The sequence below is a fragment of the Opisthocomus hoazin genome, chromosome 8 (assembly GCF_030867145.1).
Source record: "Opisthocomus hoazin isolate bOpiHoa1 chromosome 8, bOpiHoa1.hap1, whole genome shotgun sequence".
Lineage (NCBI taxonomy): Eukaryota > Metazoa > Chordata > Aves > Opisthocomiformes > Opisthocomidae > Opisthocomus > Opisthocomus hoazin.
The window spans coordinates 73838206-73853097 of NC_134421.1; the positions used below are offsets into that span (position 1 = coordinate 73838206).

The 14892-nt window shown below is 65.2% G+C and overlaps 1 protein-coding gene across 1 annotated transcript in view; it reads left to right on the forward strand.

Annotated features, from left to right (window-relative positions):
• FLNC (filamin C) overlaps positions 1 to 14892 on the forward strand; it is a 73401-nt gene that overhangs the window by 18232 nt on the left and 40277 nt on the right. Inside the window, 9 exon segments of the mRNA XM_075429569.1 lie at positions 1124 to 1267; positions 1545 to 1668; positions 2475 to 2635; positions 3985 to 4075; positions 5007 to 5176; positions 6754 to 6871; positions 7796 to 7911; positions 7913 to 8062; positions 9839 to 10436. Of these exon segments, the coding sequence (XP_075285684.1) occupies positions 1124 to 1267; positions 1545 to 1668; positions 2475 to 2635; positions 3985 to 4075; positions 5007 to 5176; positions 6754 to 6871; positions 7796 to 7911; positions 7913 to 8062; positions 9839 to 10436 (1672 nt within the window).

Here is a 14892-nt window from a genome sequence, read left to right on the forward strand (position 1 = left end):
GTTGAGTGCCATCGTTGGGTGCTATTGTTGAACACCGTTGTTGGGTGCCGTTGGGTGTCATTGTTGAGTACTGTTGTTGGGTGCCGTTGGGTGCCATTGGGTGCCATTGGGTGCCATTGTTGAGTGCCATTGGGTGCTGTTGTTGAGTACCGTTGTTGGATGCCGTTGGGTGCCATTGGGTGCCATTGAGTGCCATTGTTGGGTGCCGTTGTTGAACACCATTGTTGGGTGCCATTGGGTGCCATTGGGTGCCGTTGGGTGCCATTGGGTGCCATTGGGTGCCCTTGTTGAACACCGTTGTTGGGTGCCATTGGGTGCCATTGGGTGCCATTGGGTGCCGTTGTTGAGTGCCATTGGGTGCCCTTGTTGAGCACCGTTGTTGGATGTCATTGGGTGCCATTGGGTGCCGTTGTTTAGTGCTGTTGGGTGCCATTGTTGAGCACCATTGATGGGTGCCATTGGGTGCCGTTAGGTGCCGTTGTTGAGTGCCGTTGTTGAGCACCATTGGGTGCTGTTGAGTGCCACTGGGTGCCCTTGAGCACCACTGGGTGCCATTGGGTGCCGTTGAACACTGTTGAGTGCCATTGGGTGCCCTTGAGGGTCATTGTACACCACTGAGTGCTGCTGGGCACAGCTGAGCACCATTGGGTGCTGTTGACTGCCATTGGGTGCCCTTGAGCACCACTGGGTGCCGTTGAGGGCCTTTGAGCACCATTGGGTGCCCTTGTTGAGCACCATTGTTGAGCACCATTGGGTGCCCTTGAGCACCACTGGGTGCTGTTGGGTGCCATTGAGCACCATTGGGTGCCTTTGTTGAGCACCATTGTTGAGCACTGTTGTTGGCCGCCATTGGGTGCTGTTGAGGGTCATTGAGCACCACTGGGTGCTGTTGAGCACAGTTGAGTGTCACTGGGTGCCGTTGAGCACCACTGGGTGCTGTTGGGTGCCGTTGAGCACCATTGGGTGTTCTTGGGCGCCATTGGGTGCCATTGAGTGCCACTGGGTGCCCTTGAGGGCCGTTGAGCACCACTGGGTGCCGTTGGGCGCCGTTGAGCACCATTGGGTGCTGTTGAGCGCCATTGGGTGCTGACGGGTCCCCTCACCCCACTGCCGGTGCCCGCAGGACGCCGAGGGCTGCCCCATCGACATCAAGGTGAAGGACAACGGGGACGGCACCTACCACTGCGTCTACGTCCCCACCAAGGCCATCAAGCACACCATCATCATCACCTGGGGGGGCGTCAGCACCCCCCGCAGCCCCTTCCGCGTGGGTGCCATGAGGGGGGGCCGAGGGGGGGGCTGGGGTGGCCGTGGGGGGGGCCCACGGGGTTCTGGGCACGGGGATGGAGGTCCCAGACCCATGGGGTGCTGGGGTGGCTGTGGGGGTCTCCTGGGGTGCTGGAGATGAGGATGGGGGTCCCACTGGGGGGATGGGGACAGGGTGCCAAGGTTGGGATGGGGGTCCCAGACCCATGGGGTGGCGGGCATGGGGTGGGGCTGGTGGCCCCCTGGGTGCCTGCTGGCAACGCGCCCCATGCCCACAGGTGAACGTGGGCGAGGGCAGCCACCCCAACCGGGTGAAGGTCTACGGGCCGGGTGTGGAGAAGACAGGGCTGAAGGCCAACGAGCCCACCTACTTTACCGTGGACTGCAGCGAGGCCGGGCAGGGTGGGTACCCACTGCGGGGGGCACCCGGCACCCACAGGGACCCCTCTGGGGCGGGAAGGCCGGGGCCTGCATGCTCCTCGTCCATCATCACTGCTCCTGCATCCCTGGTCAATCACCATCCCTGCTCGTGGTCCACCACCGCTGGTCGTGGTCCATCATCATCCTTGGTCCTGGTCCATCATCCTTGGTCCATCATCCCTGGTCCTTCCCCTGGTTCTGGTCCATCATCCCTGGTCCATCACCCCTGGTCCTGGTCCATCACCTCTGATCCATCATTCCTGCTCCTGCATCCCTGGTCCATCATCACCCCTGGTCCTGGTCCATCACCCTCGTCCTTCTCCTGGTCCTAGTCCATCACCCCCAGTCCATCACCCCTGGTCTTGGTCCTGGTCCATCACCCTCAGTCCTGGTCCTGGTCCATCTCCTCTGATCCATCATCCCTGCTCCTGCATTCCCTGGTCCATCATCACCCCTGGTCCATCACCCCTGGTCCTTCTCCTGGTCCTGGTCCTTCTGCTGGTCCTGGTCCATCATCCCCGGTCCATCATCATCTCTGGTCCTGGTCCATCATCCCTGGTCCTTCCCCTGCTCCTGGTCCATCATCCCTGGTCCTTCCCCTGGTCCTGGTCTATCATCCCTGGTCCTGCTCCTGGTCCATCACCTCTGATCCATCACCCTTGGTCCATCATCACCTCTGCTCCTGGTCCATCACCACCTCGCGTCCCCGCTCCCACCCCGCCCCTCAGTGCCAGCCCCAGAGGTGCTGACGGTGGGGACCCCCCTCTCCCCGCCCCCCCCCCCTGCAGGTGACGTCAGCATCGGGATCAAGTGCGCCCCGGGCGTGGTGGGGCCGCTGGAGGCCGACATCGACTTCGACATCATCAAGAACGACAACGACACCTTCACGGTCAAGTACACGCCGCCGGGCGCCGGGCTCTACACCATCATGGTGCTCTTCGCCAACCAGGTACCGGGGGGCCGCCCCACGGCGCCGGGCTCACGTGGGGCTGGGGGGCTGCGTCACCACCGCGTCGTCATGGCATCTTCATGGCGTCTTCGTGGCGTCTTCATGGTGACACCACCGCGTCTTCATGGCGTCTTCATCGTGTCATCATGGCGTCTTCATGGCGTCTTCATGGCGTCTTCATGGCGTCTTCATGGCATCACCACCGCATCTTCATGGCGTCTTCATGGTGTCACCACTGCGTCTTCATGGCGTCTTCGTCGTGTCATCATGGCGTCTTCATGGCGTCTTCATGGCGTCACCACCATGTCGTCATGGCGTCTTCATGGCGTCTTCATGGTGTCACCACCGCATCTTCATGGCGTCTTCATGGTGTCACCACTGCGTCTTCATGGCGTCTTCGTCGTGTCATCATGGCGTCTTCATGGCGTCTTCATGGCGTCTTCATGGCGTCACCACCATGTCGTCATGGCGTCTTCATGGCGTCTTCATGGTGTCACCACCGTGCCATCATGGCGTCTTCATGGCGTCTTCATGGTGTCACCAACATGTCGTCATGGCGTCGTCATGGCGTCGTCATGGTGTCATCATGGCGTCTTCATGGCGTCTTCATGGCGTCTTCATGGCGTCACCACCATGTCGTCATGGCGTCTTCATGGCGTCTTCATGGTGTCACCAACATGTCGTCATGGCGTCTTCATGGCGTCTTCATGGTGTCACCATGGCGTCGTCATGGCGTCATCATGGCGTCGTCATGGCGTCGTCATGGCGTCTTCATGGCGTCTTCCTGGTGTCACCACCATGTCGTCATGGCGTCTTCTTGGTGTCTTCATGGTGTCTTCATGGTGTCTTCATGGTGTCACCACCGCGTCATCATGGTGTCGTCATGGTGTCATCATGGCATTGTCATGGCATCGTCATGGCGTCACCACCACGTCGTCATGGCGTCGTCATGGCGTCGTCATGGTGTCATCATGGCGTCTTCATGGCGTCTTCATGGTGTCACCACCGGGTTATTATGGCATTGTCATGGCATTGTCATGGCGTCATCATAGCATCACCACCACGTCATCATGGCATCATCATGGCGTCATCATGATGATGTCATGGTGTTGTCATGACATCATCATGTCATCATCATGTCATCACCATGGCATTGTCATGATGTCATCATGGTGTCCTCATGGCATCACATGATGTCATAATGGTGTCATCATGACGTCACCACCATGTCGTCATGGCATTATCATGGCATCGTCATGGCGTCACGGCCGTGTCACCGCGTGTCATCATGACGTCATCATGGCATCATCATGACGTCATCATGACGTCACCGCACCGTCTCTCCCCAGGAGATCCCCAGCAGCCCCTTCCGCATCAAGGTGGACCCGTCCCACGACGCCAGCAAGGTCAAGGCCGAGGGGCCCGGGCTCAGCCGGACCGGTGAGGGGCCGGGGTGGTGTGGGGCAGGGGTTGTGGGGCAGGGACCCTGGGGGCTGTGGGACTCGGGGCTGTGGGGAAGGGGCTTTGGGTGCTGTGAGGCTGGGTGCTGGGGGGGTTGGTGGGGTTGGGGGTTGGTGGGGCAGAGACCCCAGGGTGCTGTGGGGCTGTGGGTGCTGTGGGGCAGGAGCTTTGGTTTCTGTGGGGCAGAGACCCTGGGTGCTGTGGGGCTGAGTGTGTGGGTGTTGGTGGGGCTGGGTGCTGTGGGGCAGAGACCCTGGGTGCTGTGGGGCAGGGGCTGTGGGTGCTGTAGGGATGGGTGCTGTGGGTTGCTGTGGGTGCTGTGAGGCTGTGGGTCACTGTGGGTCTGGGTGCCATGGGGCTGGGGCTGTGGGTGTTTTGGGTGCCGTGGGTGCCATGGGTCTGGGTGCCGTGGGTCAGGGTGGTGTGGGTGGCGGTGGGTGCTGTGGGTCTGGGTGCTATGGGGCTGTGGGTGATGGTGGGTCTGGGTGCTGTGGGTCTGGGTGCTATGGGGCTGTGGGTGCCGTAGGTCTGGGTGCTATGGGGCTGGGTCTGGGTGCCATGGGTTGTGGTGGGTCTGGGTGCTGTGGGGCTGTGGGTGACGGTGGGTCTGGGTGGTGTTGGTCTGGGTGGTGTCGGTCGTGGTGGGTGCCATGGGTCTGGGTGCTATGGGGCTGAGTCTGGGTGCTGTGGGGCTGTGGGTGCCGTGGGTCTGGGTGCTATGGGGCTGGGGCTGGGTGCTGTGGGGCTGTGGGTGCCGTGGGTCTGGGTGCCGGGGGGCTGTGGGTGCCGTGGGTCTGGGTGCCGTGGGTTGCTGTGGGTCACGGCGGGTGCTGTGGGTCTGGGTGCTATGGGGCTGGGGCTGGGCGCCGGGGGGCTGTGGGTGACGGCGGGTCCGTGCCCCCCCGCGCAGGGGTGGAGGTGGGGCAGCCCACCCACTTCAGGGTGCAGACCAAGGGGGCGGGGAAGGCGCCCCTGGGGGTCCGCTTCGGGGGTCCCGGGCCCGGCCCCGCCGTCCGCGACTTCGAGGTGATCGACAACCACGACTACTCGCACACCGTCAAGTACTGCCCCCTGCAGGAGGTGGGGACCCCCCCCCGGGACCCCCCCGGGGCCCCCCCTGGGACCCCCCCCCCACCCCGGGACCCCCAACCCCCCCCAAAACCCCCCCCCGGGCCTCCCCAGGGACCCCCAACCCCCAAAGGGACCTCCCCCCAGACCCCCAACCTCCTGGGACCCCCAAACCCCCCGGACCCCCCCCCCCGGGACCCCCACCCACCCCGGGACCCCCAACCCCCCCAAAACCCCCCCCCGGGCCTCCCCAGGGACCCCCAACCCCCAAAGGTACCTCCCCCCAGACCCCCAACCTCCCGGGACCCCCAAACCCCCAGGACCCCCCCCCCGGGACCCCCACCCACCCCAGGACCCCCAACCCCCCCAAAACCCCCCCCCGGGCCTCCCCAGGGACCCACAACCCCCAAAGGGACCTCCCCCCAGACCCCCAACCTCCCGGGACCCCCAAACCCCCCAGACCCCCCCCGGGACCCCCACCCACCCCAGGACCCCCAACCCCCCCAAAACCCCCCCCCGGGCCTCCCCAGGGACCCACAACCCCCAAAGGGACCTCCCCCCAGACCCCCAACCTCCCGGGACCCCCAAACCCCCCAGACCCCCCCCGGGACCCCCACCCACCCCGGCACCCCCCAACCCCCCCAAAACCCCCCCGGACAACCCAGGACCCCCAACCCCCTGGGACCCTCAAACCCCCCAGACCCCCCCCCCGCGACCCCCCCCCGGGACCCCCCAGGACCCCCCCGGGACCCCCAACCCTGCCAAAACCCCCCTGGGACCCCCAGCCCCCCCAGGGTCCCCCTGGAACCCCTCCGGGACCCCCAACCCCACAGGCACCCCCCAGGACCCCCAATCCCTCCAAAACCCACGGGACCCCAGCCCCCTACAGGGAGCCCCTGGAACCCCCCCCGGGACCCTCAACCCCCCCAAAACCCCCCGGGACCCCCACAAGGCCCCCCTGGACCCCCCGGGACTCCCTCCGGGACCCCCAACCTACCCCCGGACTCCCCAGGACCCACACAGGGATCCCCCACCCTCCCCAGAACCCCCCTCGGACAACCCGGGACCCCCAACCCCCAAAGGGACCTCCCCCAGGACCCCCAACCTCCAGGGACCCCCAAACCCCCAGACCCCCCCTCGGGACCCCCTCAGGGACCCTCACCCACCCCGGAACCCCCAGGACCCCCCGAGAACCCCCCCAGGACCCCTCCGGGACCCCCAACCTCCACAGGCACCCCCCGGGACCCCCAAACCCCCACAGGGACCCCCCCCGGGACCCCCCCCCCAGGACCTCCAACTCCCCCAGGACCCCCGGGACCCCCAGACCCCTGTGACCCCCACCCTCACCGGAACCCCCCCCGGGACCCCCACAGGGACCCCCAACCCCCTCGGGACCCCCACTCTCCTCGGGGACTCCCTGGGACCCCCAAACCCCCGGACACCCCCCCCAGGACCCCCCCCAATCCCTCAGGACCCCCCGGGCACTTTGTGCCCCCCCCCAGCCCCATGTGTGCCCCCCCCCCTCCCCCGTGGGTGGGTTTGGGGGGGCTCCCCCCCGCCCCCCCCTGACGCCCCCCCCCCCCCCGCAGGGTCCCCTGGCCGTGGTGGTCACCTACGGGGGGGACCCCATCCCCCGCAGCCCCTTCCCCGTCACCGTCGCCCCCCCCCTGCAGCTGGGCAAGGTCAAGGTGACGGGGCTCAACAGCAGTGAGTGGGGGGGCTCCGGGGGGGGGGGCACCGGGACCCCTTGGGGGGGGCGGGGGGGAGCCGGGGGGGGCTGTGGGACCCATTGGGCATGGGGGGGGGCACCCTGGGGGGCTGTGGGACCCCTATCATTGGGGTGGGGGGGCCTGGGGGGGCTGTGGGACCCCATGGGTGTGTGGGGGGGGCAATGGGACCCCTGTCTTTGGGGTGGGGGGGCCCTGGGGGGGCTGTGGGACCCCATGGGTGTGGGGGGGGGGCAATGGGACCCCTGTCTTTGGGGTGGGGGGGCCCTGGGGGGGCTGTGGGACCCCATGGGTGTGAAGGGGGGGCAGTAGGACCGCTATAATTGGGGTGGGGGGAGCCTGGGGGGGGCTGTGGGACCCATTGGGCATGGGGGGGGCACCCTGGGGGGCTGTGGGACCCCTATCATTGGGGTGGGGGCACCCTGAGGGGGCTGTGGGACCCCTATAATTGGGGTGGGGGGAGCCGGGGGGGGGGCTGTGGGACCCCTTGGGTGGGGGGGGGGGCAGTGGAACCCCTATAATTGGGGTGGGGGCACCTTGGGGGGCTGTGGGACCCCTATAATTGGGGTGGGGGGAGCCTGGGGGGGGGCTGTGGGACCCCTTGGGCGGGGGGGGAGACTCTGAGGGGGCTGTGGGACCCCATGGAAGTGGGGAGGGGGCACTGGGACCCCCATCTTTGGGGTGGGGGCACCCAGGGGGGCCCTTGGGACTGGGGGGGGGGCACCCCGGGGGGCTGTGGGACCCCATCTTTGGGGGGGGGGGATGCTGGGGGGGGGGGGGCTGTGGGACCCCCATCCTTGGGTGTGGAGGGAGGGCACCCTGGGGGGGCCGTGGGGGTGGGGTTCCCCCCCTCGGGGGTGCCCCTGCCCCCCCCCGACCCCCCCTCCCCGTGCTCCCCCCCCAGAGGCGGAGGTGGGGCGGCCGCAGGAGTTCGGGGTGGACGCGGGGGGCGCGGGGGGCCAGGGCCGGCTGGAGGTGCGGGTGCGGGGTCCCTCGGGCCGGGGGGTGCCCTGCGCCCTGGGGCCCCCCCCCCCCCGGCGGCGGCCCCCGCCCCGCCGCCTTCACCCCCCCCGAGGAGGGGCCCTACGGCGTCGAGGTCACCTACGACGGCCACCCCCTGCCCGGGAGCCCCTTCCCCGTCCAGGCCCTGCCGCCCCCCGACCCCAGCAAGGTGGGCGTGCGAGAGGGGGGCACGCGCGTGTGCAACGGGGGGGGCACGTGTGTGCAAAGGGGGGGAATGTGTGTGCAAGGGGGGTACGAGTGTGCGAGGGGAGACTCGCCTCTTCCGGGGGGGGTGACATGCAAAGGGGGTGGTGAGTGTGCAAGGGGGCACACGCGTGTGCAACGGGGGGGGCACGTGTGTGCAAAGGGGGGGGAATGTGTGTGCAAGGGGGGTACGAGTGTGCGAGGGGAGACTCGCCTCTTCCGGGGGGGGTGACATGCAAAGGGGGTGGTGAGTGTGCAAGGGGGCACGTGCGTGTGCAACAGGGGGGGCACGTGTGTGCAAAGGGGGGGTGTGCAAGGGGGGTATGAGTGTGCGAGGGGAGACTCGCCTCTGCGAGGGGGGGTGATGTGCGAGGGGGGAGTGAGTGTGCAAGGGGGCACACGCGTGTGCAACAGGGGGACACGTGTGTTCAAACGGGGTGTGTGTGCGAGGGGGGTATGAGTGTGCGAGGGGAGACGCCTCTGCGAGGAGGGGTGATGTGCGAGGGGGGTGAGTGTGCAAGGGGACACACGTATGTGCAACGGGGTGGGATGTGCGTGTGCAAAGGGGGGGAATGTGTGTGCAAGGGGGGTACGAGTGTGCGAGGGGAGACTCACCTGTGCGAGGGGGGTGATGTGCGAGGGGGGGTGAGTGTGCAAGGGGGCACGCGCGTGCAAGGGGTGACACGTGTGCAGGGGGCACACGTGTGTGCAAAGGGGGTGTGTGCAAGAGAAATGCATGTGCAAGGGGGGTCATGCATGTGCGAGGGAAGACACGCGTGTGTGCAAGGGGGCATATGCGTGTGCAACGGGGGTCAACTTGTGCAAGGGGGGTCATACATATGTGCAAGGGGGGTTAAGTGTGCAAAGGGGAGTGATGCATGCCTGTCTCTTGCACGCTCACTCACCGTGGTGCCCCCCTTGCACACTCACTGCATGGTGCCCCCCTTCACATGCTCAACACCAGCATGTCCTTGTCTTGCACACTCACCGTGCTGTGCCCATCCCTTGCACACTCATTACCAGCATGCCCCCCCTTGCAAACAGCCCATGCTGTCCCCCCTTGCACACTCATCATGGTGTGCCCCTCTTGCACACTCAGTGTGGCACACCCATGCCTTGCACACTCATCATGGTGTGCCCCTCTTGCACACTCAGTGTGACACACCCCTGTCTTGCACACTCACCGTGATGTGCTCACCCTTGCACACTCAGTGTGACACATACCTGTCTTGCACACTCACCGTGCTGTGCCCACCCTTGCACACTCACCGTGCTGTGTCCATCCCTTGCACGCTCACTGTGGCACACCCATCCCTTGCACACTCACCGTGCTGTGCCCCTCTTGCACACTCAGTGTGACACACCCCTGTCTTGCACACTCACCGTGCTGTGCTCACCCTTGCACACTCAGTGTGACACATACCTGTCTTGCACACTCACCGTGCTGTGCCCACCCTTGCACACTCACCGTGCTGTGCCCATCCCTTGCACGCTCATTGTGGCACACCCATCCCTTGCACACTCACCGTGCTGTGCCCATCCCTTGCACGCTCACTGTGGCACACCCATCCCTTGCACACTCACCGTGCTGTGCCCCCCTCGCACTCTCATTTCCACGCCCCCCTCGCCCGCTCACCCCCACCCCCACGCCCCTCGCTCTCCCCATGCCCCCCCCCCTCGCACACTCACTCCCCGCGGTGCCCCCCCCCCCTTGCACACTCACCCTCCCCTCCCCCCCCAGGTGCGCGCCTTCGGGCCGGGGCTGTCGGGGGGCCGCGTGGGGGTCCCGGCCCCCTTCACCATCGCCACGGCGGGCGCCGGCCCCGGGGGGCTGGGGCTGACGGTGGAGGGTCCCGGCGAGGCCAAGATCGAGTGCCAGGACCAGGGCGATGGCTCCTGCTCCGTCTCCTACCTGGCCACCGAGGCGGGCGACTACGCCATCAACGTCCTCTTCGCCGGCGCCCACGTCCCCGGCAGCCCCTTCCTGGCCAAGGTGGTCCCAGCCTTCGACCCCGAGAAGGTGACGGCCACCGGGCCCGGCTTGGAGCGCGGCCGCGCGGGCGAGGTGGCCACCTTCACCGTGGACTGCTCGGAGGCGGGCGAGGCCGAGCTGACCATCGAGATCATCTCGGAGGCGGGGGTCAAGGCGGAGGTGGTCATCCGGGACAAGGGTGATGGGACCTACGCCATCACCTACACGCCGGCGCGGCCCGGCGCCTACAGCGTCACCGTCAACTACGGCGGGCGGCCCGTCCCCAAGTTCCCGCTCCGCGTGGTGGTCGATCCCGCCGTTGACACCTCCGGGGTCAAGGTCTACGGGAAGGGCGTGGAGCCGCGAGGTGAGAGCTGCGGGGGGCACCCGGGGGTGTCTACACATCATGGGTGTCCCATCACCGTGGGCGTCTCCTCCATGTGGGCATCTCCTTCCCATGTAGACCACCATGGGCATCTCCTTCCCATGGGCATCCCATCCCTATGGGCATCTCCTTACCATGGGCATCCCATCCCTGTGGGCACCTCCTCCCCATGGGCATCTCCTCCCCATGGAGGCCACCATGGGCGTCTGCTCCCCATGGGCACCTCCTTCCTATAGAAACCACCATGGGCATCTCCTTACCATGGGCATCCCATCCCTGTGGGCACCTCCTCCCCATGGGCATCTCCTCCCCATGGAGGCCACCATGGGCGTCTGCTCCCCATGGGTACCTCCTTCCTATAGAGACCACCATGGGCATCTCCTCCCCATGGGCATCCCATCCCTGGGGGAAACTCCTCCCCATGGGCATCTCCTCCCCATGGAGGCTACCATGGGCATCTGCTCCCCATGGGCACCTCCTTCCTATAGAGACCACCATGGGCATCTCCTCCCCATGGGCATCCCATCCCTGTGGGCGTCTCCTCCATGTGGGCATCTCCTTCCCATGTAGACCACCATGGGCATCTCCTCCCCATGGGCATCCCATCCCTATGGGCATCTCCTTACCATGGGCATCCCATCCCTGTGGGCACCTCCTCCCCATGGGCATCTCCTCCCCATGGAGGCCACCATGGGCGTCTGCTCCCCATGGGCACCTCCTTCCTATAGAAACCACCATGGGCATCTCCTTACCATGGGCATCCGATCCCTGTGGGCACCTCCTCCCCATGGGCATCTCCTCCCCATGGAGGCCACCATGGGCGTCTGCTCCCCATGGGTACCTCCTTCCTATAGAAACCACCATGGGCATCTCCTCCCCATAGGCATCCCATCCCTGTGGGCACCTCCTCCCCATGGGCATCTCCTCCCCATGGAGGCTACCATGGGCGTCTGCTCCCCATGGGCACCTCCTTCCTATAGAAACCACCATGGGCATCTCCTCCCCATAGGCATCCCATCCCTGTGAGCACCTCCTCCCCATGGGCATCTCCTCCCCATGGAGGCCACCATGGGCGTCTGCTCCCCATGGGCACCTCCTTCCTATAGAAACCACCATGGGCATCTCCTTACCATGGGCATCCCATCCCTGTGAGCACCTCCTCCCCATGGGCATCTCCTCCCCATGTAGACCACCATGGGCATCTCCTCCCCATGGGCATCCCATCCCTATGGGCATCTCCTTACCATGGGCATCCCATCCCTGTGGGCACCTCCTCCCCATGGGCATCTCCTCCCCATAGAGGCCACCATGGGCGTCTGCTCCCCATGGGCACCTCCTTCCTATAGAGACCACCATGGGCATCTCCTCCCCATGGGCATCCCATCCCTGGGGGAAAATCCTCCCCATGGGCATCTCCTCCCCATGGAGGCTACCATGGGCATCTGCTCCCCATGGGCACCTCCTTCCTATAGAGACCACCATGGGCATCTCCTCCCCATGGGCATCCCATCCCTGTGGGCGTCTCCTCCATGTGGGCATCTCCTTCCCATGTAGACCACCATGGGCATCTCCTCCCCATGGGCATCCCATCCCTATGGGCATCTCCTTACCATGGGCATCCCATCCCTGGGGGAAACTCCTCCCCATGGGCATCTCCTCCCCATGGAGGCCACCATGGGCGTCTGCTCCCCATGGGCACCTCCTTCCTATAGAGACCACCATGGGCATCTTCTCCCCATGGGCATCCCATCACTGTGGGCACCTCCTCCCCATGGGCATCTCCTTCCCATCTAGACCACCATGGGCATCTCCTCCCCATGGAGGCCACCATGGGCATTTCCTCCCCATGGGCATCCCATCCGTGTGGGCCTCTCCTACTCTTGGGCATCCCATCCCTGTGGGCAACTCCTCCCCATGGGCATCTCCTTCCCGTCTAGACCACCATGGGCATCTCCTCCCCATGGGCATCCCATCCCTGTGGGCAACTCCTCCCCATGGGCATCTCCTTCCCATCTAGACCACCATGGGCATCTCCTCCCCATGGAGGCCACCATGGGCATCTCCTCCCCATGGGCATCTCCTCCCCATGGGCACCTCCTTCCTATAGAGACCACCATGGCCATCTCCTCCCCATGGGTATCCCCAAGAGCATCCCATCCCCATGGGCATCCCGTCCCTGTGGGCATCTCATCCCCATGGGCGGCGTCTTCCCATAGAGGCCACCATGGGATTCTCCTCCCCACGGAGACTACCAACGGGCACCTCTTTCCCATGGTTATCCCCAAGGGCATTCCATGCCCATGGGCATCTCCTCCTCTTGGGCACCTCCTTCCCATAGAGGCCACCATGGGCATCCCATCCCCGTGGGCATCTCCTCCCCATGGGCATGCCATCCCTGTGGGCACCTCTTCCTCATGAAGGCCACCATGGGCATCTCCTCCCCATGGGCACCTCCTTCCCCTGGAGACCACCATGGGCATCCCATCCCTATGGGCATCTCATCCTCATGGAGGCCACCACAGGCACCTCCTCCCCAGGGGCTTCCCATCCCCATGGGTATCCCATCCCTGCAGGCATCTCCTCATGGGTGTCTCCTTCCAATGGAGGCCACCACGGGCACCTCCTCCCCATGGGCATCTCCTCTTGGGCGTCCCATCCCTGTGGGCATCTACTCCCCATGGAGGCCACCATGGGCATCTCATCCCCATGGGCACCTCCTTCCCATAGAAACCACCATGGGCATCTCCTCCCCATGGAGACTACCAATGGGCACCTCTTTCCCATGGTTATCCCTAAGGGCATCCCATCCCCATGGGCATCTCCTCCCCTTGGGCATCTCCTTCTCATAGAGGCCACCATGGGCATCTCCTCCCCATGGGTATCCCATCACCATGGGCATATCCTCCATATGGGCATCTCCTCCCCATGGGCATGCCATCCCTGTAGGCACCTCTTCCTCATGAAGGCCACCATGGGCATCCCATCCCCATGGTCATCTCCTTCCCATGGACAACACAATGGGCATCCCATCTCCATGGGCATCCCACCCCTATGGGCATCTCATCCTCATGGGCATCTCCTTCCCATGGAGACCACCATGGGCATCTCCTCCCCATGGAGACTTCCAATGGGGACCTCCTTCCCATGGTTATCCCCAAGAGCATCCCATCCCTATGGGCACCTCCTCCCCATGGGCATCTCCTCCTTTTGGTCACCTACTTCACATGAGCATCTCATCCCCATGGGCATCTCCTCCCAGTGGAGGCCACCATGAGCATCCTATCCCTGTGGGCATCTCCTCCTCATGGGCATCTCCTTCCTATGGAGACCACCATGGGCATCCCATCCCCATGGGCATCCCATCCCCGTGGCCATCTCCTCCCCATGGAGGCTACCATGGGCACCTCCTCCCCGTGGGTATCTCCTCCTCTGGGGCATCCCATCCCTGTGGGCATCTCCTCCTCATGGAGGCCTCCTCCCCAAGGGCTTCCCATCTCTGTGGGCATCCCATCCCTGCAGACATCTCCTCTTCATGGGCTTCTCCTTCCAATGGAGGTCACCATGGGCATCTCCTCCTCATGGACACTTCCTCCCCATGGGCATCCCGTCCCCATAGGCATCTCCTGCCCATGGAGGCTACCATGGGTATCTCCTCCCCATGGGCATGTCCTCCCTGTAGGCATCCCATCCCCATGGGCATCTCCTTCCCATGGAGGCCACCATGGGCATCTCCTCCCCATGGTCATCTCCTTTCCGTGGAGACCACCATGGGCATCCCATCCTCTTGGACATCCCATCCCTTTGGGTATCTCCTCCCTGTGGGCACCACCATGAGCATCTTTTCACCATCAGCACCTTCTCCCCGTGGGCACCCCATCCCCATGGGCATCTCCTTCTCTTGGACACCACTATGGACATCCCATCCCTGTGGGCATCCCATCCCCATGGGCACCACCATGGGCATCTCCTTCCCATGGTCAATCCCAAGGGCATCCCTTCCCCGTGGGCATCTCCTTCCCATGGGCACCTTCTCTCCGTGGGCCCCTTGTCTCCCTGGACATCTCTTCCCCACGGACATCTCCTCCCCTTGGTCCTCTCCTCCCCATCCCACCCCATCCCTGGGCATCTCCTCCCCACAGTCATCTTCTCCCCATCCCATGCCATCCCTGGGCACCTTCTCCCCATGGGCCCCACCTCTCCATGGACACCCCTGTGGACATCTCCTCCCCATGGACCTCTCCTCCCCACGGTCATCTCCTCCCCAACCCACCCCACCCAGTCCCTGGGCATCTCCTCTCCATGGACATCTCCTCCCCATGGACCTCTCCTCCTCATCCCATCCCACCCCATCCCTGGACACCTTCTACCCATGGGCCCCTCCTCCCCATGGACAGCCCCATGGACATCTCCTCCCCATGGACATCTCCTCCTCATCCCA